The following is a 25,210-nucleotide window of genomic DNA, read 5'->3' on the forward strand; positions in this document are numbered from 1 at the left end:
CGAGACGGAGCCCGAGCCGGAGCGGCGGACTGGGAGCAAGCGGGGCCAGCGTGCCGGGGCCGGCGGGCAGGGGCGGGCCGGGCCCCGCGATGGCGATGTTCCGCAGCTTGGTGGCCTCGGCGCAGCAGCGGCAGCACCCCCCGGCCGGAGCCCCCGCCAGCGCCCCGCAGCCCCCGGCCGGGCCCGGCGCCGGCGGCGAGAGCAGCCTGGAGGCCCAGTACAGCTGCCCCATCTGCCTGGAGGTCTATCACCGACCCGTGGCCATCGGCAGCTGCGGACACACGTGAGGCCCGGGCCGGGCGGGCGGCGGCGGGCCTCAGTTTCCCCGTCTGTAAAGCGGGCTCCCTTCCCTCCCCCGCCCCTCGGCGCTGTCAGGAGCAGGACGCTTGGTCCAGCCGGGCTTGGGCAAAAAAGCGGGTTGTAGTAGCAGCAGCAGCTCCGGTAGTAGTCGTTGTCTATACTCTTCTGCCTTCTTTGGGGTGCCGGGGAGGAGGCGGGGCTGTGACCCCCAGCTCTGCAGAAGGAGGAAGCTGGAGGGTGCAATCGCCCTGCTCTGCAGGAGGGATGGCATTTGCTTTCCCTGCAGAAGGAGGATTCACGGGGAGGGGACCCCCCACCCTGCAGGAGGAGGGCTCAGTAGGTGTGGGAGGGGGTGGTCCTCCTTAGTTTGCTTTCCCCAAAGAGCTCAGTTCGTGGAGGTCCTTGCCAAGCCAAGCCGAGTGGAGGAGCAGGGGTTTGGGGGTGTGTTGGTGCAGGATCCCCGTGGGTGTTATGGGGCCGCCCCCTTCTTTCCACCAGCCACGACTCGTGGCTTCCCTGTTGGCGGAGTTCAAGTCTGATCCGGGAGACAGCATGCCAAGGAGCGGGTACCCACGAGGTGTGGGCAGGATGCACCCTGGGAGGGTTGTGATGCACGTGCCTCAAAGACCCCCGGGGTCAGGTCAGCGGACCTGGCCCTGCCACCAATTAGCTGTGTGACCTTGAGCTAGTTTATTTCCCTTTCAATACCTCAGTTTGCTCACGTGGAAAATGAGGAGCCGAGCGCTTGGGCTCCTTCCAGGTCTGTGTGATTCTTAGATGAGGGGTGCAGAGCTTCCTCCCGTGGCTTGCACCAGGCCGGGACAGCGGCTGGGGAGGCTTTGAAAACAAAGGGGGCAGCCTGAGTGCAGTGGTGGGTGTGTGGCTACCGCTGCCCCCGGGCCTCCGGCTTGCCTCCTCCTAGGCTTTAGGGGGGCAGCCAAGGTGCCCTCCCACATCGATGCTCAGACTTGGCCTTCGCTGGTGCGGGGATCATCTTGGCATACACTCCCAGAAGCAAATATATTACTTTTAAATATAGTGTTTTCTCCATATGGTACTGCCGAAGTCTAGAAATCCTTGGGGGAAGAACTTTGTTGTAGCTTGTTCTGCTCCTATATTTAGAGGCTTGTCAGTGTGATTCCATGTGATGTGACTTTGCTAGTTAGGAGCTCTCGGTTCCGTTTCTGGTTTAGGGGTATCATGTGTAGCAGAGTTTTCTTTCTGATGAAAGTCTTTGAATTTTCAGCCTCTTTTCCTGCCTAATACAAATTAAAGCCATCTTTTCAGGGGGAAAGTAACTCTGGATCCCATAGCATATCAGCCTCCTATGAAACTTCGTTCCGTTCTGCTCTCCAGAATAGATTTTTTTGGTCACACTGGCTGCAGTCTGCCCTCCTGTATGTTTCCTGTTTCATCTCTAGCTCCTTCCCCACAGTTTGGTGGTTAGTGTGTTTCACTAGGGACCTGTGCCTCTTATTAAGTGCTGTTTTTTTTTTTTAATCTCTACACCACCTTCCTCAAACAAGCACCAAAGATGTAATGAATCACATTCTGCTGCTCTCTTTATCTTGAATGGAGCCTACTAGGTCAGTTGCAGCACCATTGGGCTTTGTCTTTTATTCCCACAAATCCCTTGGCTTTGAGCTATCACTTTCCACAAAGTAGATTTCTTTTTTGTTAGGGAAAGGTACTGGATTGACCACTCCCAGGGTTACCTACCCGGACAATATTTCTATATTCCCATGCCTAGCAGCCTAAGAGGCAGCAGCTAGGTGGCTACTGAGCTTGGAGTAAGGAAGTTCTGAGTTCAAATGTGGCCTCAGACAGTAGCTGTGTGACCTTGGGCAGGTTACTTAACCTCTCTTTGTGTAATCCACTGGAGAAGGAAATGGCAAACCACTCCAGTATCTTTGCCAGAAAACCCCATGAACTACATGGTCTATGGGGGTCACAAAGAATTGAACAATAATAGCACCCAGTTAGAAGGGGATAGCTAATAATTGAAGGCCGGGCAAGCTTTGGGCTCAGCAGCCTCCTCCTCTTTCAGCCATGCCCGCTAACTGGTTGGTGACACAGATGCCCCCAGTTGGCAGTCTCACATGGTCTCATCTGCATAGTTCAGAGGGATCTGAGATTGGCATCACTGACTCAGAACCAAAGCCACAGATCCAATTTCTAACCCTCAGTTCAGTCAATGTTTGGGTTTGGTGGCTGGAGCCTTCAGTTTTTTTTCAGGTGGGTGGGGGATATTACCCTTAGGCAAAAAAGAGCTTTTATGTCACTGCTTCCTGACTTCCTCCTTCTGCAGCCTTTTTCTCCTTTGTCTGGTATCACATTACTCTGGCATCCAGATATCCCCAGTCCCAGTTATTTGTAAAAGCAGAGCTGTGAGGGAACTCAGGAAAAGAATCTGAGTTTGGAGGAACCTGCAGGAGTCCAGGTATTTCACAGATTTGCATCTGGTCCTCCTAACATCAGCAAGCATCTCAGAGACTCCAAGGAAATTTGAGGGGGAGTGAGCAGGTATTTGTGTATGTCAGATATGATTGAATAAAGCGGGTGAGAGGGGGGTGGGAATAGGTAGATAGGTAGAATAGTCCTGGAACAAGGAGGAAGAGGTCTGAGTCACTGCCCTCCCCTGGGCTTGCCTTTTCTTAGTCAATTGGGGCTGGATCTGTGCCTCTGGGATCCCTCGAAGTCCATCTCCACACCCTCACCATCCTCATCACTCTTCTGCCAGGCCTCCAAAGCATCTCCAGGCCAGGTCCCCCCAAGCCTAGGTGCTGCTGCCGCCCCCTCCCCCCAACTCTAAGTCTGTTGTTTGCCCCCATTGGATTGTAAGGACTGGGACTCTTGCTTCTGTTTGTAGCTGCAGTAATTATTTAGCACGCAGTCTGGGACTTGGTAAAAGTCCTTAATAAATGCTCTAACTGGTGTCATCAAACATTAACTGAAATAGGTCTAGTGATCATGGCAAAGCCTAGACTGTACCCTTAGCATTTAGTTGCCAGGGAAAGAGGGAGGCAGGATCAATCATTTCCAGGATGGGGTCACTGGTACTGCAGAGTAATGAACCCTCCATGCAGATTCTTTTCCCAGTTCTCCCTGCTGCCCAACCAGCAAGTTGGCCAGGGAGGGTGGCAAGGCATCATCGAGGGCTGGGGAAAGTGAGCCAGCTCTCATGAAACCTCAGTGAAAGGCCCTCGCATATTTGACCCATTTTGGAGGCTGAGATGAGTCATTCAGGCTTGACTATTACCCTCCCCACCCAGGGAAAGGGCAGTTGCACCTACCTTGACAGCACAAAGCTACAGGAAATGTTGTGCCCCTAGGCTGTGGCACTCTTAGGCCACTTAATCTGGAATGACCCAGCCCATCCCAGAGCTAGCTCTGAGTGGTTTGCAAAAGTCTTCTATCTGTTCTGGGAGTTAGGTAGTGCCAATATATCAGCCCTATTTACTAATAAGGAAAAGGAATCCCTTCGAGTTTAAAGGCCCTGGCCTTACGGTGCACTGCTCCTCTGTGTCTAAGGCATCTGAACCTGTGTCTGTTCACTTTATCCACTTCGGCCGCTTGTTACAGGTTTTTGAATGTTGCACCTTCCTGGTGCCTGGCAGGGTGGCTCCTAGTTGTGAAGCTTCCCCGTCTGGATCCTTTGGGTTCGTTCTGGTCTGAGGTTGGTCCCCTCTTGGCCTCTTCCCCCACTCCGATGACTAATACAGTCCAAGAAGCCGCTTGTCACTGGGGCACGCTCCAGCCAGAATCTGTGCCATGACAGGCCAGCATTGCTGCTTGACTGTACACTCCTGCATCTGAGGACAGCAGGGTAACCAGGATTGGGAGCCAGGGACGCTTTGCTCTGCTCCCCAACTCCCCAGGGGATCAGACACACAGAAGTAGCTGTCACATAGGACGGTTTGAGTCAGTGCAAGGCAGGTCTGCCAGCCCGTTCAGGATACCTGGGGCCTCTTGCCTTACCATCCCTCTGAAATGAGAGGATTGAATTGTTTTTATTCTTAGCCTTGTGCAGTTGGAGATAATATTGATAAAGTGCTTAACACAGTGACTGGCACACAGTGGGTGCTACATAATTTCTTATTCCCTTCCCCACATTATAAATGGCCTTAGCTAAGTTCAGATTTGACCTTTTAAGACCAATTGCATGATTTTCTTCCTCTAACATAAATGACCTTAACTGGCTGGAAGCTAGGCCTGGCTTCTCTCTGTTTCTTTTTTTTTTTTTTTTGATTGTGCAATGGTTCCCTTATGTTTTATTCTCCATCAGTGACTGGTTTTGCCTGGCCAGCTAGCATGGTGAAGGGGGAAGGGCCTTCCTGGGGGCCAGCTCTGGGCCTAGCCACTGGAGCTTGCAAAGGGGAATGAGGCTTCTTTGTGGCACTGTGGGGGTGGGGGGTGTGCACCATGTGCACGCTCCCACGGTCACATCTCCCCTGCAGTGCCTTACCTCACCTCCTGAAGTAAGTGACAAATGGTGTCACCCCCAAGCCCACGAGCTCTGCCCTGTGAAAATAACAACTGTTCCTTCCCTCTGATGAGTTTTTCTTTCTATCTGAGTAATGAACATACTTCTATAGAGTGGGAAGGAGTTGTAAATACCAGTTGGAGGGGTGTATGTGTGAAAAAGCAGGGAGGAGAGAAGCCTGACTTCTTTTAGAAACCCAGAGTCCAGGAAAAAGCCTTTGGAGGCAAGGTTCAGTTGCCTGGCAGTTGGCAGTCTTTGGCCTTAGCCTCTCTTGCATCTCAGTGACCTAGCAGGAGGCCCCAGCCCTTACAAGCATGCAGGTACCCTTCATAGAGTGATTACAGTTGTGGCAAGAAAACTCACTGATGGATTCAGGCTCCCAAGTACAAACATAGGCACCCCCCCCCCCCGCCCCTCCCCAGCCCCTTAGCACTGCCTCCTGCTTGGAAAGAACCAGTGGCGCCAGAACTGCAGCTGGTTCTTTGTTTGCCATCTGGATTCCAGCTTTTCCTTCTGGGTGGACTGGAGAGGAGGCTTGCTGTCTTAGAGGCTTCACGTCACTGCTTCCTCCCCACAGCCCTCAATAGACCCTTCATGGCAGAACAGCAGCCCACCAACTAATTAAAGACATTATTTGATCTTAATCTTCTATTATCGCCTTCTCCCAAGCCTCATGCCCCACTTTCTCTAACCCTATGTTTAGACTCCGAGCTAGGTGCACATTAGTGTTGCCTGCTTCCTGCAGGGCCCACAGAACTTGGAGATTTTACCTCCCTCTGGCATTTGCTAAAGTCTTAAAAAGTGAGAAAATGAGGTGATTTGAGGCACTGTAATCTTGTGTTGTAGGCTGGCATTTTTCCATCTTCTTTGTTTCTGTTTTCAGATTAGAAATCCTGGAGGGCAGAGAGGGGTGGGATCCACTCTCACTCACCCTTACTCCATGAGTAGATATTTGAGGGAATTGTTGAAAGAACAAGCTAGCCTGAATATTCATCTCCTTGGAAAGGAAGGAATATTTGGGGGAAGAAGCAAGGGAGATGGAGAGAGGTAGGAAAGGCGGGGGAACTTTATAGTTTTTCTCTTAGCTTATCTAGGTTGACATTAGCATCAACTTTTTTTTTTTCATAATATGGTCATCTCCATTTTACTGACAGGAAACTGAGGCCTTAGCAAGGTCATGTGATTGCCTGTGGTGGTCACACAGTAATTGTCAGTAGTGTTTTTTAAAGCCTTCTTCTCTTCCTATACCTAAGTCCAGTGTTTCTACAACCTTTATGTATAGAAATGGTTTGGGAGCAGAAAAGGCCAGGTAGGCCTACCTCCTTTCATCACTGGGCTAAGATCTAGGGCTCTTTTTATCCAGTGGGTTTGGCACTTTAGCCTTGCCCATTGGCCAAGGTATTTGGGAATAACTTTTCTCTACACAGGGTGAGAACATGTCTGAACTGGAAGAAAAGAGAGAATAGTTTTCAGGGACAGTAGACATTCCAAAGGAGAAGTCCTCCTTTTTCCTGATGGTTTTGGGGCATTTGAATATGCTGGATTCTCACTTGTTCACTCTGTTCCTATTGAATAAAAATGGTCCTAGGACAGATCCTTGGGCACCTCATTGTGACTTTTGTCCACCCAAAGCTCTGTTCTTTTATCTTATGAAGACATTCCTGCAGAGTATTGTGCTTAGCACTAGAGATATAGCTTCCATAGCTTTAAACCCTTAAGAGCTTATGGGGGTGAGGGTGAGGGGGGGCAGCTAGATGATACAGTCCTGGCTCTAGAGTCACACCTGAGTTCAAATCCAACCTCAGACACTTACTGACTGTGTGACCCTGGGCAAGTCACTTAACCCTGTTTGCCTCAGTTTCCTCATCTGTAAAATGAATTGAAGTAGGAAATGGCAAGCTACTTCAGTGTCTTTGCTAAGAAAACCCCAAAAGGGGGACATAAAAAAGTTAGACATGATTGAAACGTCTAAACAATAACAGAAGGCTTATTAACAATAGCATAATTGATAAATGCATTGGAAAAATGCTTACAGAGTGTGCTGTGTTAGGCAGTGGATTAAGCAGTGAGGATATAAAGAAAGGCAGAGACCAGTCCCTGCCCTCCAGGAGCTCCTAGTCTTGGGTGGGGGCACAAGTTAGAAATGGGAAGGCACCTCAATGCCTCAGGCCTTTAGCTGAGACCAGGAGGAAGCTGGAGGGTCGGGCATGAGGAGAGTGTGCTGCAGGCAGCCAGTAGAAGCAGTCGAAGGAAGAAGGAGATGGGCCTTGTGCCCAGGAGCAAGCAGCAAGGAGGACAGGGCCTCTGGTTCACCCAGAGCCGAGGGGCGGGTGAAGGTGTAAGACTGGAAAGGTAGCCAAGGCTTTGAATGCCAAATCAAGAGTTTTTCTAATTGAGCTTGGAAGTGATAGGGAACCACTGGTGTTTATTGACTAAGGGGCTGACATGGTCAGACCTCAGCTTAAGGAAGATCATTTGGACTGGAATGGGGAGAGACTTGAGGCAGGCAGGACATACCACCCCCACCAACCCCAGCAGTCTGTTGGCAGCAGTCTGGGCATGAGGTGGTGAGAAAAGGGGGCGCATGAGAAATGTCACAAAGGCAGGAACTTCAGGATTGGGGAACTATTTCGGTGTGGGGAGGAAAGAGATTGAGGAATCAAGGCTGACAGAAAGCATGGTGGTGGCCTTGATGCTGACAGGGACTTGAGAGCTCAAGAACGAAGTCTGAGACAAGGCCGTTCAGCATGGCAATGGAGAAGGGGCTCCCTGCTGGTGTTGGAGACAGCGGAATGATGAGGCCAAGCCTGGTGCCCTAGCCTCTGCAGTACTTCATTGCTTCCATGTTTGTAGGCCGTAGGGAAGCAGCCAGTGGAGAGGGAGAGTCTGATAGGCAGCATCTAGGTGCTTTTTGTTAGACTTCTTTAGGCTAACATTTCTAAGGTTTTGTTCCAGGACCACTTACCACTTTTAAAAGTAATGAGAACCAGGGGCGGCTAGGTGGTGCAGTGAATAGAGCACTGGCCTTGGAGTCAGGAGGACCTGAGTTCAAATCCAGACTCAGCTACTTAATACTTAAAAGCTGTGTGACCTTGGGTAAGTCACTTAACCCCAGTTGCCCTGCCCTCCCCCCTCCAAAAAGCAAGCAATAATAATGATGAGAATAATAAAGAGCTTCTTGTTTTTGTGGGTTGTATTTATCATTATTCCCCAAATTAGAAATTAAAACCGATACACTGTTAAGCTATACATTAATTCATTTAAAAATAAACTCATTACATGTTAACATACTTTATTCTTTGTGAAAAATAACTATTCAAAAGTGGCATTGTTTTCTATATTTTTGCAAATCTCTTTTTAATTTAGGTTTAATGGGAGACAGCTGGATTTTCATATCTGTTTCCATCAGTCTGTTGTGATGATACTGTTTCGGTTGAAGCATTAAAAATCCAACCTCACATTCTTAGGTAGTTGGACGAGGGGGTACTGTTTTACTAGGCAAAAAAATGTCTTAGTATTATTATTAAAATAGTTTGTCCTTATGGACCCTCTGAGAGGCTTGAGCATTCATAGAAAGTGGGAGAAGATCCCAAGAGTGTCCTGTGCAGGCTTAGACAGCTGAGGTTGCCATACGGCATCACAGGTGAGCGCGCTGAGGCCGAGCATGGCGGCCTCATTCATGACAGTTGTGCTGTCTGGACACTTTGACCAAGCCTCTCTCCTGCACTCCCAGAAGGCCTCAGGAGCTGTGTTTCTTTGTAGGTTCTGTGGCGAGTGTCTGCAGCCATGTCTGCAGGTACCGTCTCCACTCTGCCCACTCTGCCGAATGCCCTTTGACCCAAAGAAAGTGGACAAAGCCTCCAATGTGGAAAAGCAGCTGTCATCCTACAAGGCTCCGTGCCGGGGCTGCAGCAAGAAGGTAACTGTGGTGGAAAGTCGTGGGCTCAGCTTTTAGGAGTGGTAAATGAGCTCACACACTGGTTGGGAGAGTTTTGTTCCTGCCTTTGAAGGCACACCTCAGGAGGTGTGGGTGGACTTTCTTTTGTATTTTTGTTTCTCATGAGAAATACTTTTCAGGCTCTACCAACCCCTTACCTATCAAGCTAGCCAGAGCTAGAGAATTGTCCTGAGCAGGTTAGCCAGGTACCTATCCAGGCTAGAAATTAGTCTGACAGTGGTTGCTCCGGGAGAGGACTCACAGCTGGCATTACGGAGGTGGTATGTGATTTCATCGCCCTGACTTAAAGCTTCCTGGGCTGATGAGGTCTCACATTCCACAATCTGCTTAGAGCTCAAAGGGGGCCAACCCCATGGAGTGGGAGAGTGTGTATTAAGCGCCAGCTGTGTGCTGAGGAAAAACCAGACAGTCTGTTCTCCAGGAACTTCCCTTCTAATTAAGGGAGACCACATCTACGGGGCAAATTTGTCCAGGTGGTATCTGGCCCTCAGTGCCTTCATGATACTCATCTTAAAAAATATCAGGTGGCTCTGTTCCTGAAAGCCAACATCTCCCTGACCCAGTCCCCAGGTGCCCTGCTCCCACAGCCATTGTTGTCTGTGTCCCCCTCTCTTCCTTCCCATGTCTGGTTAGTTGGCTGTGTTTCTATCAATAAAAAACTAGCTCCTGATTGGTCTCTGCTTCTTGGTTCTTCCCTCTCCATCTTCCGAGCCACAGGACTGACTGGCTCATGCCCCTGCTCACAAGAGACTCCCTGCAGCCTCTAGGATAAGCTGCACATTCCCTAGGCGTTCTGGTGCCCCCTGACCTCTTCAGACTTACTCACCTAACTCCTCACCTGATGGGTGTTGCCCACACACTCTCCTACTGGTAGTGCTTGAACTTGGACTTCCATCTGCCCCTGCATTTGCATAAACTGTCCCCCACCCTGGATGGCTTTGCTTCTCCTGCTCTACCTCTCTGGAATCCTCATCTTCCTTCCAGGTACCCCTTCCACCCTGAAGCCTTCCTTCCCCTCCCCCCCAAGTGATAGTCCTCTGCCCCAGAGGAAGGTCAGCGCTTTCAGGGCTGGGTATCCTCCGGACCTAAGCACAGCCCTTGCCAACACAACCTCTTGGGGTTTATGATCTCCACCTGCTAATGAGAGTATGCAGCAGGATCTCGTTTCTTTGTCCTGAAATCTCCTGTCTCATTTTAAGGAGCTGCGTGTTCAGCCTTTCTAAAACCTTCACACTTAGGGGCGGCCAGGTGGCTCAGTGAGTAAGAGCACCGGCCCCAGAGTCAGGATGACCTGGGATCGAATCCGGGCTGTGATACTTAGCACCACACCCAGAAATAACTGGCCGTGTAACCTTGAGCAAGTTACTTAACCCCGATTGCTTACCAAAAAAAACCCCTTCACACTTCTGTGCTTTTCCATCACATTTGTGCTCTGCCTTCATCTCTCCAGACAGGAGATACAAGCCTTTGATCCTTGTGATTTCTCTTCCCTGAACTTTCCCTGGCTGTATCATGGCTTTCCTGGGAGGCAGTTGCCAGAACTGTGGATAGCTCCTATTGTCCTGCAGGCCTCCTGGTTTTTAGTAATGCTATTACTAAAAGTAAAGTACTACTAAAGTGCACACCAGGCCCCCTACTCCGGCAAGCCTGGGAAAACTCAGAAAGTCTCCTCAGCCTGCCTTTTGCTCTTTTATAGGTGACTCTTGCAAAGATGAGGTCACACATTTCTTCCTGCATGAAGGTCCAGGAGCAGATGGCCAACTGTCCCAAGTTTGTCCCAGTAGTGCCAACATCCCAGCCCATTCCCAGGTAAGCAGCTCCAGATGGACTTTTTGTGATCTCTGGGTGGGGGAGAGGGAGGTGATAGGGCTTGCCGGATCTCAACCTGAAATGGCTTTGATCTCTTCCTTAAAAACCTTTATGGTACTTGGTCTACATAAATCATCAGGTTGTTGTGAAGGGAGCCCTTTACACACTTAAAACATGATAGTCATTTGAATTATTCTTAATTCTGGGTCCTCTGCTTACTGATCAGTGCCTACAGAAGCAAGCGAAATAGCCACACTGTCACAGGAAATGAACAGGAAAGTGTGGGCATTTGGGCTTTCTTAGTATTTCAAAGGGCAGCCAATGGGGCTAGTGGGAGTTCCCCTTCTTTGAATTCTTAGAATGTGGGCTGGGCCCAGCCTCCCTCCTGATGTTTTTTTTCCTAAGGGTTCTTTGAATCTCTGATTTCTATTGGTCCCTGCCAAGCCCCAAGAGATGGATAGTTTAAGAGGGCAAGGAGTTCTACTTCCTACTCTAGAGGCCTCAGATGCAGGAAGGTTAGAACAAGTTAACTGGACCCAATAGGCAAGAGATTCCCAGGAGGATCTTGGGAGATGCTTTCAGAGTTAGGAGGCCCCTCAGAACCAGGCTGATTCCAGCTGTAACCAGAACTTCTGGTTTTAGAGAAGAGGCATTTCCCCTTTTAGCTCAACTTCTCTAACCAACAGGCAAGCCTGGCTTCTACCTAATTATTTTGGGGGTTGAATGTCAGTGTTGTTAGTGGCCCCTGGAAGTAGAAGGAAGACGTCAGAGAGCATCTTCCCAGTAAAAGTGTGGGGCCCTGGAAAAGAAGGCAGAGGAGGCGGAGTTAGGGTTCGCAGCATTGGTTTCTCTGTCCCAGAGCAGAGTAGGCCCCATTTATCTAAACTGGGGGGCAGCAGCACCAGAGACCTGCTCCAAGGCAGTGAGCAGCCCTCTGGGGTAGCCATTGCACACTGTGGCAGCTGCTGCATGTTTGGGCCTCAGGGTCTTTATCTGGAAAACAAGAAGAGGATCTCTGAAATCCCTTTTGGTTCTGATTCCAAGAGCACTGATATCAGCCCTGCCTCCCTAACTCCCTCTCATTTTCTCCCCACTGCTCAGCAATATCCCAAACAGATCCACCTTTGTGTGTCCATACTGTGGAGCCCGCAATCTGGACCAGCAGGAGCTGGTGAAGCACTGCATGGAAAACCACCGCAATGACCCCAACAGAGTGGTGAGTGGGCAGGGGGGCCTGAGGGCACATATTAGTGAGGAGGAGGGGAGGGCAGCTCTCCCAAGTCTGTCAGCCCCATGCCAGGCACTGGGGATACGGAGACAGGCAGGAACCATCCCTACCCTCAGGAGTCTCCCAGTCTGATTGCACACCATGCAGAGGCAGGCTAGACTGGAGCTGTTCTAAGGGGAGGCTTCTTGCACCTTCCGGTGGGAATGGAGCTGAGATGTGCAGGGAGGCCGGAGTCAGGAACAAGGAGAGGAGCCTTCCCAGCACAGAGGAGGGGTGGAGATGGAATGTCATGTGCAAGGAGGCCAGTAACTGGACTGCAGAGGACATGGGGGTGGGGGTTCACATAAGATGCAAAGTTTAGGAAGAGGTCAGTAAGGTCATGAAGGACTTTAGACACCAAGGAGATTTTATTTTCTATCTTAGAGGTAGTTGATGATTCTAGAAAAAGTTTTGAATAAAAAGAAAACATTTAAAATTAGAAAAGAAGTAATTGGTAGTCAGTGGAGTTTCTTGAATAGAGAGGGGTGATGTGGTCAGAGCTAAGCTTAAAGATCACTTGATGGCTAAATGAAGGCTGGGCTGGAGTGGGGAGAGGCCAGAGCCAATGATCCAGGTCTAAGGTGCTCAGGGCTCCCCCAAGAGTTGTAGGTATGTCAGAGGAGAGAGATTTCTAAGGTGGAATTAACAGAACTCAGCATGACATCACATATAGGAAGAAAAAAGATTAAGGAATCAGGGGTCACAGCCACCACTGTGACAGGGAGGATGGCGGTGACCTTGACCCTAATAGGGACATTAGGAAGAGGGGAAAGATCATGATGCCATTTTGTGGAACTTGAGTTCAGGAGAGAGGCTGGTTAGGGCTGGATGAGGGACCCTGAGAATCATCTGCATAGAATTGTCTGTTGAACCCATGGGAGCTGGGGAGATGATCACAAGGAAAATAGTACAGAGAGAGAAGAGAAGAGGACCCAGGACAGTGTTAGGGGCCACCCCGCCATTAGTGGGCATGACCGGGAAGGAGACTGAGCAGGAGTAGTCAGACAGGTGGGAACGAACCAGAGGGTGGCAGAGCTCCAGAATGAGGACTGAGAAGAAGCCATTCTACATGGCAACGAAGAGAGGGCTCGCTGGTACCTTTGGAGACAGCAGTTTGAGTTGAAGGATGGTTAGAAGCAAGATTGAAGTGAGTTGAGAGTGAGAGGAAAGTGGAGACCTCAAACAGATGCTTTTTCAAGGAGTTTAGTTACACAGGGGAGGAAAGATTTACAACAGCGGGCAGGAATGCCAAGGACCAAATGGGGGGGGGGGGCGTGGATTAAGTGTTTATTACATGTAAATAACTGGCAAGGTGTGGTGAGGATAGGAGAGGAAAAGAGAGACCACAACAGCGGGCAGGAATGCCATGGATCAAAGGGGGGGGTGAGGATGGGGGAGACTGGACATGTTTGTAGGCAGCAAGAGGAAGCAGCCCCTGGACAGGGGACGATTGAAGGTCGTTGAAAGATGAGGTGATGGAGGAAAAGGGGAAGCAGAGGATCTCTGGTGCATCAGGAGGCCTGCCTTAGTCAGGAGAAGGGCCACTTCTTCATGGAAGGCGGAGTGGAAAGAGGAGCCTGGTAGAAGGAAGGATCTGAGTGATGGGGGGGGGTGGTATGACTCTGGTCTGTTTTTCAGTGAAACATGAGGCCAGGTTCTCAGCTGGGAGAATGGGGCAGAGGCTATGAGAGGTACCAGAAAGTCTGGGAAAGCCAGGTGAGGTGGTGAGGGAAATGGTGAGTTGATGATAGAGATGTGAAGGTGTGCTTTGCAGCAGTGATTGCAGCAGACTGGTTGAGATTGTGAATTTATAGTCAGCATGATTTTGTGATTTTCTCCAACCTTTTTAGCAGGCTGCAAATAAGAGGAAAAGCAATGAATAGTGGGAAATAATCCAAGTATGGGCCATGGCGTGGCAGTCATAGATAGGAAAGGCGGCCAGGGGGCTAGAGTGTAGAGCATCGTTTGGATTGAACTTGTTCCCCAAAAGCCCAAGACTGGGAAAGGCTGGTGTAGCATAAGCAGAGGTCTCAGCCTGGGAAAGAACTGGGTGGGGGTAGGGCTTGTGAAGAGGGCTCTCCAGTAGTAACACTTCTGTTAGGTTGTTTTTTAAATGGGGAGGGGGGTGCGGTGTGCTACAGATGCAGAATGGTGCATTACCTTCAGAAGAAGTCACTATTACTAGTATTGATTTATGAGAGCCCTCTGATGGAATGGGGATCATCTGTAAATATTTGTAATATTAAAATACATCAGTAAAACTTTTAAGAGGACTAAGTTTAGGGGTTGTAAGGCAGAAGGAAAGACAGAATGATATCTTTCCATTATTACTACAATATAACATTTCCATTAGGCAAAGCTCTCAGAGAGCAAGGGCAGAGATTCAAGCTCAGATCTCAGGCTTCCTCATTCAGCATCTGGTGCTCGTAATTTGGGGGAGAAGGAGGGCAGACAGCCTCGAGGCAGTCCCGGCTCTGTGTGCCCTGCTTGCACTGGAGTGTGATTGGGCACAGGTTTCCCCAGAAATTTAAAGGTCCTGCTTCTCCGAGGAGGGAGGGGGAGAGGGGCTCTCTGCCCCAGCCTCCCTCAGTCCTCACCTGGCTACTTGTGTTTCAGGTCTGCCCCATCTGTTCAGCCATGCCCTGGGGCGACCCCAGCTATAAGAGCGCCAACTTCCTGCAGCACCTTCTCCATCGACACAAATTCTCCTATGACACCTTTGTGGTGAGTGGCTGCCTCCTTACTAATGGGTTGTGATCGAGTGACGCCTTCTGAAGCCAGAGGAGAAGCAGCTTGGTGCCCCAAACACCCCAAAGGCTGCACCCTTGTGTCCACACCTCAAGTCTTCCCCGTGCCTCCACCAGCCCCAGACAGCTATGGTGGTAGGGCCCTGGGAGGTAGTGGAGAGTGCACCACTCCTAGCTCTTCACACCCATCCTCTTTCCCTAAGCTTTCTTTTTTTTTTTTTTTTTTTGCCTTTTTTGGAGGGCAATTGGGGTTAAGTGACTTGCCCAAGGCCACACGTCTAGTTTTTGTGTTAAGTGTGTGAGGCTGGATTTGAACTCAGGTACTCCTGACTCCAGGGCCGGTGCTCTCCTCACTGTGCCACCTAGCCGCCCCCTTTCCCTAGACTTTCATTTTCTTGGACAGTCCATTCACCGAGCCCTGACTGGCAAGGAGCCCTTCTTGCCTCCTCCACAACTAGGAAAATTCTAGGAATTCTAGGAATTTGGACCCCATCTTTGATTTCCTTCCCCTTTCCCAGCGTTGTCCTGCACCCTTCTGGGGCAACCCTGTGGTCTGTGGGCCATGCTGGCCATCAAAGATGGCAGAGGTGGATTGTCCTACCAAAAGCATAGCATCACAGTGGGTCAGAGTCAAATAATTCTTGGGTTTAGACCTGGAAAATTCCTAAGAAAAACCTGCCAGTCTAATCCCCTGTTTTTTATGGACGATGAAGCTAATGCCGGGAGAGGCTGGGACATTTACCAACCTCTGACCAAGTGGCAACAAGTGGCCTGGCCCTTCTCGGCCGCTCTGTGTGGTGGCCACTAGAGGGCGCGTTGGGAACCTAAAAAGACCAGGAATCCCTTATGGCTTTGGGGAGGGGGGTGAGTTCAGGCCAAGGGCAGCTTCCGGCCCAGCAGAGCTGGCCCTCCCCTCGGCTTCCCACAGATTTTCATTTAGCTGCCATTAAGATGCTGAGTCATGGCCTCCTGTGGTCTCCTGAACTTCTCACCCCCTTAGATATTCTCACTAGCCAAGGCATGTTGAAAGGGGAGCCCCTGCAGGGGACCCATGTGCTGTTTCTTAAGGAGATGAGACCGACCGACTGTGAGTCAGGCTGGCCGCACAGGTTTCCAAGTCCCCCCAATTAGAAGTGGAGAGGCCCGTTCTCAGTGGAGGTTTGCCAGCCCCTGGGAGGGGCAGGTCCAGCTTAGGAGAGGATGCCTGGGAGCAGATGGGGGGCTGAGCCTCAGTTGGCACCTCTGGTCATCAGACTTCTGGATTCCTTGTATCCCTTGGTTTCTTGTCTTTATGTGCACATACCTGCTCCGTGAGGTTCTCTTGGTTCTGCAAATCTCCGTGTCTATCAGCATTTCTCATTCATTCCTTCTTACATCAGCAATATTCCAGTATGTTGATTTACCAGAATTAGTTCGACCTTCTCCCATTATTTTCAGTGTTACTGCAGACATTTTGGTATGAGTATTTTGATATTCTCTTTCGTCTTCATCTTTCTTGGTATCCAAGGCCCTTAGTGGAATTGCTTAGTCAAAGGGTAGGAACAGATTAGTAAAAATTCCAAGTTATTTCCCAGAACAATTGGGACAGCTTATAGCTCCACCAACAGTGTATGAGTGTGCCAGGCTTTCTGCACTCTCTGCAACACTGTTTTCCCCTTTATCCGATGATGGGTGTGTGGTAAAGCTTTGGAAGTGTTTGGGTTTGCATTTCTCTTACAGTGATTGGAGTGTTTTTCTTTGGTTACTGTTAGTTTGCCTTTCTTTTGGAAACTTCATACCTTTTGGGAAATGACTCTGGTTATCTCAGATATTTGTGTCAGTTTCCTATACTGCTTTTTTTCTTCCAGGACTACAACATCGATGAAGAAGCTGCATTTCAGGCTGCCCTGGCGCTGTCCCTCTCTGAGAACTGAAGGCAACTTTGGCTGGGCCCGAACCCAGATCTGTGGTCAAAAGTCACCTTTTCCACATGGAGGGACAAGAGGCTTGCTCATTCTTCAGCATTCCCTAGCAGTTAGGCCTCCCTGTCACCTTGATTTGAATTGCACCTTTTTTAATAAGGTGGAATCTTTATTCCTTGCACAAGGAGAGCAGGCCAACCCCAGGGGCCAATCCTCAGTGCCCTCCTGTGGGTGGGAAAAAGATTGCACCTTTTACCAGTTCAAAGGTTTGGTCTAAGTGAGGACTTTCACCTCTCTTCTGGGTAAAGTAAAGCTGATTTGTTTGGTGTTTGGAAACCCAGATAATCCCAGAGGGAGGAACGTTTGGCTCTGCAAAATCAGAGCAGCATTGAGTTGTCTTGTTTTCTAAACAGAGGTTTGGCTTTCATGCTTAAGAATACATGGAGAGTCCTGACTCTAGATTACTGCTGATCCAGACAGGTTAGACTTGAGGGGAGTGGAGAGGTGAGAGATACTGAAAGAGAAACTTAGCTGAAGACCTGACCAAGAGGAACGTTTTCCTAAGCCCCATCCTAATATCTGGCATTCAGTAAAGTTTCCACCTTGCTCATTTGGTACCAGCTTTTGTGATACTTAGAGATTCTGGCATTTTTCTATATTAACCAGTGTGATAACCTTTTCACATTTTATAGAGCGAGGAAAAAGCAGTTACTCTTCATATTGCAATATCTGTGTTTGACTAGGAACAATAGTATTTTTATGGAACATTTAAAAAATTATATTTTTTAAAAAAAATCAAAAACAAACCTAGTATCGGATCAGCATAGGGAGAGTGAGAGGGGATCCTGGGGAAGCCGGAACCAAAACTGGAATGAAGAGGGGTTTTTCCACTCGGGCTTGTGTGATTTTTGAGGTGGCCACATTCGTTAGATTATTTCTATATTTTTAAGGTTTTCGTTGTGTCTGTTTACCTTTTGCTAATAAAAGAGACTCCCAGCCCCTGGTGAAAGCAGTGATGCTCCTGGGGTGACGGGTTCCGGGGCCCAGAGAGATCTTTACACAGTGGGAACAGCAGTTGTTCCCAAGCTTGGGAGAATGGAGAAGAGGTGGCTCCCTGGCCCCTTTTATCACCTTTCCAAAGAGATGACTGGAATTCAGTCCTCAGGCAGAGGCTTGGGGGCAGCCTCACTAAAGGATAGGCTCACAGAGCCAGGCAAGGGGAGCAGCGTGGAGCCGTGGACCATCCTTCCTGGCCAGTACTTGAGCTCAGCTTTGGGGCTTGGGAAGCTCACTCAGCTTTCTGTTTTGTTTAATGATCTAAATTATTGTTGTCTTTTTTAAAAAATAAAATAAAAAGTTTCAGAGCATCTACAGCAAGATGTGATAAGTGCTGTTTTGTTCCCTGTGGGTTGAGAGCAAGGAAACAGTTTGGGAGTACAGGGAAAGCATCCAGGAGAACTCACCATGATCCCTTCTAGGCTACCTGCTGCTGCTTCTTTTTTTTTTTTTTTTTGCTTTTTTGGAGAGGGGAAGGTAGGACAGTATGGTAAGTAAGGCAGTAGGGTAAGTGACTTGCCCAAGGTCACACAACTAGTTTTTGGTGTTAAGTGTCTGAGGCCCAATTTGAACTCGGGTCTTCCTGACTCCCAAGGCGGGTGCTCTATTCACTGCTCCACCTAGCCAACCCATGTACATGCTGCTTCTGCCAGAACACCTTTGCTTTTGGAGAGTTCTAATACTGAGCCACAACCAGGTCCTCTTATAAATGCTGTCCGTATTTGGTCATAGTTCTCCAGGCTGTCTCTCCACCACTTTGCAAACCTTAAAGCAGCCTATAAAAATGAATTGTTAAGCGCCTATGCAGTGAATCAAAGGTGGAAAGATGAGTCCAAATATGATATGAGGTAGGGTGTGACAGGCGCAAAGAAGTCCTCTCCAAATGCTGTTGGAAATTTTGAGGAATGAGGCTGTGCCTCAGCTTGTCTTTCCTGACTAGTCAGTGGTAAGAGTCCACTCTTGGAGTCAGGAAGACCTAAGTCCTGCTTACACACTGACTAAGGGACCCTCGGTAAATCACTTCATCTCAGCCTGGTTCCCCATCTGTAGAATGGGGGTAATAGCACCTACCTCCCAGAGTTGTGGAAATAAAATAAGGAAATATTTGTGAAGCACCTTGCAAAAATACGTGTATGCTCACTATGCTTGTACTCCAGATGGGTGGCTTTCTAAGTTACTACGTGGCCTCTAAGGATGCTAACGTAGTTTCACAGTCCTCCTAAACTAGACACCACTAGTTTAGGACACAAAGAATCCAAGAGATTAAAAACCCACACACTGATCACTACCCTGAGCTGACTCGGCACCCCTTCCCCCCACTACCTAACCGCAGTGAGGCTGCACTAGCCAATCAAAAGGCCTGGCACAGGCCTGCAGCAGAAACCACCTCCACAGCTCCCCCTTCCCAGCGCTGCAGAGATCCCAGTTCCAGGCTGTGAAGTTTACCTGGGCAGTGATTGATGGGCTTGGCTGCAGCAACCAGACTACAGGTTGGGGATGAGAGCAAAGCAGAATTCTGTGCTGCATAGGACAGCAGGGAAAGGGCAGGACATAGTTCTGTCCTTAAAATAGGGTTCAAATTCATACATGCCTGTAAAGCTTCACAGACCCTAATTATAGAAATCAACTCTTCACATCAGCATGGCGTGTAAGGCTAGAGAACTAAGGAAGAGATGGGATGGGGCAGGATAGGAAGGCAAAATTATCCAGTTGTGTCTAGGTCTGTCCTGGCAGACATCACTTAGGTCAGAGCTAGGCTGCTGAACTGTGAATCACCCCAGTGAAGGAGAGGATGAGACTTGAGATCACCCCCAAGGAAACTATCAGAAGGGTTCAGAGAGGGAAGGTGAAAAAAAGACAGATACCAGGAAGAAAACTCAAAGACTTGAACATAAACAGATAAGTTAACAGAGAAAACATTAACGGCAGAAGGAAATACAACCTCCAGATCTAGTAAATTAGTTTGGTTTTCTGTGAATAAATATTGCAAAACAGGAGAACAATCTAAAATTTGAGACAGAAGACCCTGTGGAATTTGAGGGAAATATGGAATCCACATACTGTTCCTGAGTGGTTTAAAAAGAAATGAAAATTATGAGAGCAGGATTTATGGCCTGCACAACAAAGCTGTTGGGCAAAATTAAAAAACTTTAAATATTGGTGGCAGTCTCACTGAAGGGATAAAAAGAACAATAGATTGGGAATGCAAGCCAATCTAGAAGAAAAGCCAAAAACAAAAAACCTTAGAACCCAAACCCATAACATCGAAAGAAAAAATGGCTATCCAAACAAAACATTGCTGTCAATGCATGAGACAGACAACTGAAGGATCATAGGTCTCCCCAGAAGACCATGAAAGGACAAAAAACTTTTAACATCATATAGCAGAAAATAAGGGTTGCCTAGTTCTAAACACAGAAAATGGGAAAGAAGTAATAAACTGCCTCCAGGAAAAACAAAAAGCAATAACAAACCAAGCCCACTAACTGGTTAAATTTAACAATTCATTTTGGAAACAAATTCTGTAAGCAATCAGGAAAAAGGCTGTTAAATGCAAGGAAATGAAAATTAAAGTTACAAGACTATTCTGAACACAAAAGAAGACTCAGGAGAGAATGGAATATTGTGTTTGAAGAGCAATGAACTCAGGACATTGCCTAGGTTGATCTACCCTGAAAATTTGAGCTTAACTGTAAGTGAAAAAAGATAGACTTTCAATAATAAAGAGGCATTTGAAACACTCTTAGAAATAAAGCCAGGCCTGAAGAGATTATGTGCTTCCTGAATACCCCCAGACTGCAGAAAGTCAGGAAGGGTAAATGAATGTCACAGGCAAGGATAGCAATAGCCACAGAGTGACAGCTGAGAAACCGATAAGAGAATTGTCTAAATGTTTATGAGGAGATGGGTGAAGGTGGAAGCCAGGTGGCACTTACAGTGAAGAAGCAAGCCTGGGGTATTATGAACAGGACCTGGCAATAATCCTACCTACAAGTGAATCATTTTTTTGTTTGTTTTTGTGGGACTGCATTACAAAATGGGAGGATGATTCATGAAAGGGAGGGAGAGGAGCAGAGAGTTGGAAGAGAATGTGATGTGCTGGGTCAAATCAAGAGCTAGTAATGAAAGGAAGGTGATCCCTATGGTCTCAGGAAGAGAAGAGCCTGCAAGGGAGTGGGTGAAAAGGAGGTGAAAAGGATTAGGAAAAGAAGGGGTAGAGGGAGGCCTTGCTTTGGTGGCAGGAGTGGGTTTCACTGATGAGTATTCGTATGGGTGAATGTTCTGTGAAAGGTGGTGGGGACCTTGTACAGAGTGGAAGTTGGGGGATTTAGTGCTTGAAAGACCTCAACTCAAATTCAACCTCACAAGGGAGATGGAATTAGAACTCTTGGGGCAACTAGCATCTGGAGGAATGGGAAGGCATGGAGTCAGGAAGATTTTTAGTTAAATGAAGAAAAGAAGGTAATGAGGGAAAGGGTATAGATCAGTGTTGGACTACATAATCAGAAATGGGGGGAAGAGTATACCATGACATAACATCCTCTGCCACCTTAGGAATTAGCATTGTCCTGAGATTAGTAAATCACAATGGAAAAGGGTAATCCATTAGGCAAGTTGTACAAGGCAATGATGGAAACTGCCTAAAGGCGAGAGTCCAGAATGGATATCTGAGAAATTTTGATTCCATGAGGCATAAAGAGAATAGTGAAAAACTAGATAATTATAGAGGTTATAAACCAGAGAATGAGGGTCTAGAGTAGACAGAGAGAGGATGAATAATGAAGAAAGTAAGAGAAACCCTACCTGGAAAGGGGTGCAAAAAATGAAATTCTAAAAACTAATGAATATGACTTCACATATATAATAGATATAAAATTGCTTGCTCTCTCAAGGGGGAGGGAGTGGAAAAGAAAGGGAGAGAATTTGTAACTCAAAATTTTAAAAAAATGAATTAATTTTTACATGTATTTGGGAAATCTTTCTACATACATACATACATGTACACATATATCCTAATAAATAGAACTAGTTGGAAGTGGAGAAGGGGGAATCTTATTGAGAAAGACAAAAGGAGAGGAGAAAAGAATTATCCAGATAAAAGCAGGAAATGAAAAGGAATTAATAAGCAAAACTCCAAAGGGAAAGTGCTAAGTGTAGGAGTAGGGATCACAGATGAGGTGAAGAGAGGCAGTGGGAATATGGGAAAAAAAAAGGGGGGGGATCATAATTTGAAAAAATACAGTATTACAGATAAATAGATGGAAATATAAATCAGATTCAACTTTAAGGGTGAATGGATTAAACAATCCAATAAAAGGAAAAAGAACAATAGTTTTGATAAGGAAGAAAAAACCTACAATCTGTTACTTACAAGAAATAACATTATTAAAAAAAAAAACAGACAAACTAATGGGATGGAAAAAATGATATTTTGCAGGAAGTGAATCCAAAAAAGCAAGAGTTATGATCATGCTATTTGATGAAACAAAAATAAAAATTAAAAGAGATAAACAAGGAAACTACAATATCTTAAAGGGAAGACTAGACAATGAATCATTATCAGTAATAAACTTACACACTCCAAATGCATTATCATCCAAATTCACAAAGGAAACATTAGTGGAGCTACAAGAAGATATAGACAGTAACACAATAGTGACAGGAGATTTCAATATCCCTCTCTCAAGTTTGGATAAGTCTAACAAAAGATAAACAAGGGAAAATTTGGAACTAAACAAATTACTGGAGAAACAAGTTAAAGACTTATAGCATCTTCTAAATGGGATGGCAAAAATACCACATGGAACTTTTACAAAAATTGACTATGCATAGAGAGATTGCAAAAATGTAAAAAGGCAGAAATAGTAAATACATCCTTTACAAACCATGACACAATAAAAATAGTCATTAGTTCAGGGACCACAAACAAAAAACAGACCTATGTGAAGTCAATAAAATCCTAATTAAAGAATGAATCAAAGAACAAATCACAGAAACAACTAATAATTCTGTGAAAGAAAATTATAATATTGAGACAGCATACCAAAATGTTTTGCATTCAACTAAAGAAGTCCTTGGGAAAAATTATATCTCCATAAACATACATTAACAGAACAGAAAAAGAGGATTAATGAACTGAACATACATATTTAAAATTAGAAAACCAGCAAATAAGAAAATTTAAAATAAGCACAGAAGAGAAGATATTAAAAATTAGAGGAGAAATAGCTAGATTTAAAAATAAAAAATAGAAATTACAAAACTAAAAGTTATTCTTTGAAAAGACTAATAAGATTGATGATCCTTTAGCTACTCTGATTAAAAAGAAGAGAGAAGAAAATCAAATCCACAAAATAGTAAATGAGAAAGTAAAGTCACAACAAAACCAGAATAAGAATAATCAGAACATATACAATTAGATTATAACAAAATTGAGAACACAAAAGAGGGATGCCTTCAAACACAAAATACCCAAGCTATCAGGACCTGATGGAGAGATCTTAACTCAATCTCAGAAGAGGAAATATATCTCATTATAAAGGAAATGCCAAAGAAAAATTTCTGATCTTGATGTGTTCTTAGAAGAATTCTGTCAAATTTTTTAAAGAAAAACCAGTATCATACTTGACAAGTTATTCTCAAAAACTGAGAAAGAAAGCACCTCACTAGATCCTTTTATAAGACTCTTTTATGAGAAAAATGTAGTCCTAATACCTAAACCAGAGAAATACAAACATAGAAGGAAAACTGTAAGCTACTATAATTAATGAATATTGACTCAGTTTTTAAACAAAATCCTGTCAAATAAAATTTGTCCAAGAAACAATTCATTATGACTAAGTGGAATTTATATCAAGCAGGCAAGAATGGTTTAACATTAGCAAAATAATCAGCATAATCATGAAAAACCAAAACAACCAAAACCACACATTCATGCCAACAGATATAGGGGAAAACAAAAACAAAAACAAACAAAACAAAAAACCTTCACAAACTATAACTGTCTTTTGTGCTAAAAACCCTACAAAGTGTAGACATAGAAATATCTTTTTTTAATATCATAAAAAGCACATATCTAAAGTCAAAAGCAAGCATCATGTGCAATGAGGATACACCAGAATCTCTTCCAATAAATATGAGAGTGAAGCACAGATAGTCACTTTCCTCACTATTATTTGATGCATTTCTGGAAATGTTAGCAACAGCAGTAAGACAAAGAGAAAGCAATTGAAGGCATAAAAATAGGCAAATAGGAGATAAAACTATCTCAGCTGATGGTGTGATACTTGAAAAATCCTAGAGACTCAGGAAAAATATTAATCAAGACAATAGGTTCAACAAAGTTGCAGGCTACAAAATAAACTAAAAAATCAATAGCATTGCCACATAAAAATAACAGAACCCAAAAAGAAAACTGGAAGAAGCATCCCATTCCAAATAACTACAAATTGCATAAAATATCTGAGAATTGACCTACCCAAATCAAATCAAACAAAAGACTAACAGGGTCAATTAAAAGTATTCATTAAAGAAATAAAGAACAACTTAACCAGCTAGAGGAATATTTTCAGTGCTCATGGTTAGGCTGAGCCAATATAATAAAATGACAATACTTACTACCAAAATTAATTTATACTTTTGATGCTAGACCAATCAAATTACTAAGCAGATACTTTATAGAACTTCATAAACTATTAACAAAAATCATTTGGGTAAACAAAAGATCTAGAGTATTAAGGGAATGGTGAAAAAGAATCGGAATAAAGGGGAAATAGTTCTTCCAGACCTCAAACTGTATTATAAAATATCAATCATTAATATGGAAATGTTTTACATGATTATACATATATAAGCTATATCAAATTGTTTACTATCTTAGGGAGGGGAAGGGAGGAATTAAAAACAAACAAATTAATAAATGAAAAAAATAGCAGTCATCAAAACCATGTGGTATTGGTTTAAAAATAGAGAAATGGATCAATGTAACTGACTAGAAAAAGAAAAATTAGAAACAATGGAATTTAATAACCCAGTATTTAATTAAGTGGAAAATGTAAATTACCTAGGGGAAAAAAAAACTCCTTATTTGATGATAAAAATTGTTGGGAAAACTGGAAAGCAGTCTGGTAGAAATTAGACTTAAACACCTTACATTATATTCCACAGTACAGTCTAAATAGACACCTGACTTTAATGTTATGAATAATAATTTCTTTTTCCCAATTACATGTAAAAACAATTTTTTAATTTTTTTTATTTTGTATTCCATATTCTCTCCCTCTCTCTCCTCAGCTCTCCCTGAGACTCTAAACAATTTAATGTAGGTTATACATGTACAATCAATACATAACATTAATATTAAAGATTGTACTATAAAAAATTAGAAGAGAAACAGATCACATAATTCTCACAGCTGTAGGTAGGATGTGTATTTTTAATAAAACAAGGGATAGAGAGTTACAAAAGATGAAATAGATAACTTTTTTTTATGTGAAACTGAAAAACTTCTACACACACAAGGTTAATGCACCTAGGATAAGAAGGGAAGTAGTTGAATAGGAAAAAATATTGTCTTATATTTTTCTGATAAGGCTTTGATAGCCAAGATATATAAACAATTAATAAATATATGTAATACTAATAGTTATTTCCTAATAGATAAGTGCTCAAAAGATATGAACAGTTTTC

The 25,210-nt window shown here is 45.5% G+C and overlaps 2 protein-coding genes across 2 annotated transcripts in view; one reads left to right on the top strand and one right to left on the bottom strand.

The window, feature by feature from the left end:
- Positions 1 to 25,210, bottom strand: part of TRAPPC2L (trafficking protein particle complex subunit 2L) — a 423,767-nt gene that overhangs the window by 342,595 nt on the left and 55,962 nt on the right. The gene's annotated exons all lie outside the window — the stretch shown is intronic.
- On the top strand, positions 78 to 17,838 carry RNF166 (ring finger protein 166). The gene is made up of 6 exons (XM_069085564.1): positions 78 to 283; positions 8,546 to 8,702; positions 10,438 to 10,550; positions 11,652 to 11,766; positions 14,434 to 14,541; positions 16,412 to 17,838. The coding sequence occupies exons 1-6, from the start codon at positions 90 to 92 to the stop codon at positions 16,475 to 16,477; spliced, it is 753 nt and encodes a 250-aa protein (XP_068941665.1). The 5' UTR covers positions 78 to 89; the 3' UTR covers positions 16,478 to 17,838.

This window comes from Petaurus breviceps, unplaced genomic scaffold, assembly GCF_028583685.1.
Source record: "Petaurus breviceps papuanus isolate PSGF00001 unplaced genomic scaffold, PetGlider_PUasm1.0 176, whole genome shotgun sequence".
Classification (NCBI taxonomy): domain Eukaryota; kingdom Metazoa; phylum Chordata; class Mammalia; order Diprotodontia; family Petauridae; genus Petaurus; species Petaurus breviceps.

What these genes read in the sequence shown, in the direction of transcription:
- RNF166 (XM_069085564.1), top strand. Translation starts at nt 90, where the DNA reads ATGGCGATGTTCCGCAGCTTGGTGGCCTCGGCGCAGCAGCGGCAGCAC. An exon ending in ATCGGCAGCTGCGGACACAC is followed by an intron (nt 284 to 8,545) that starts GTGAGGCCCGGG and finishes GTTTCTTTGTAG; the next exon opens with GTTCTGTGGCGAGTGTCTGC. An exon ending in ACATCCCAGCCCATTCCCAG is followed by an intron (nt 10,551 to 11,651) that starts GTAAGCAGCTCC and finishes CCCACTGCTCAG; the next exon opens with CAATATCCCAAACAGATCCA.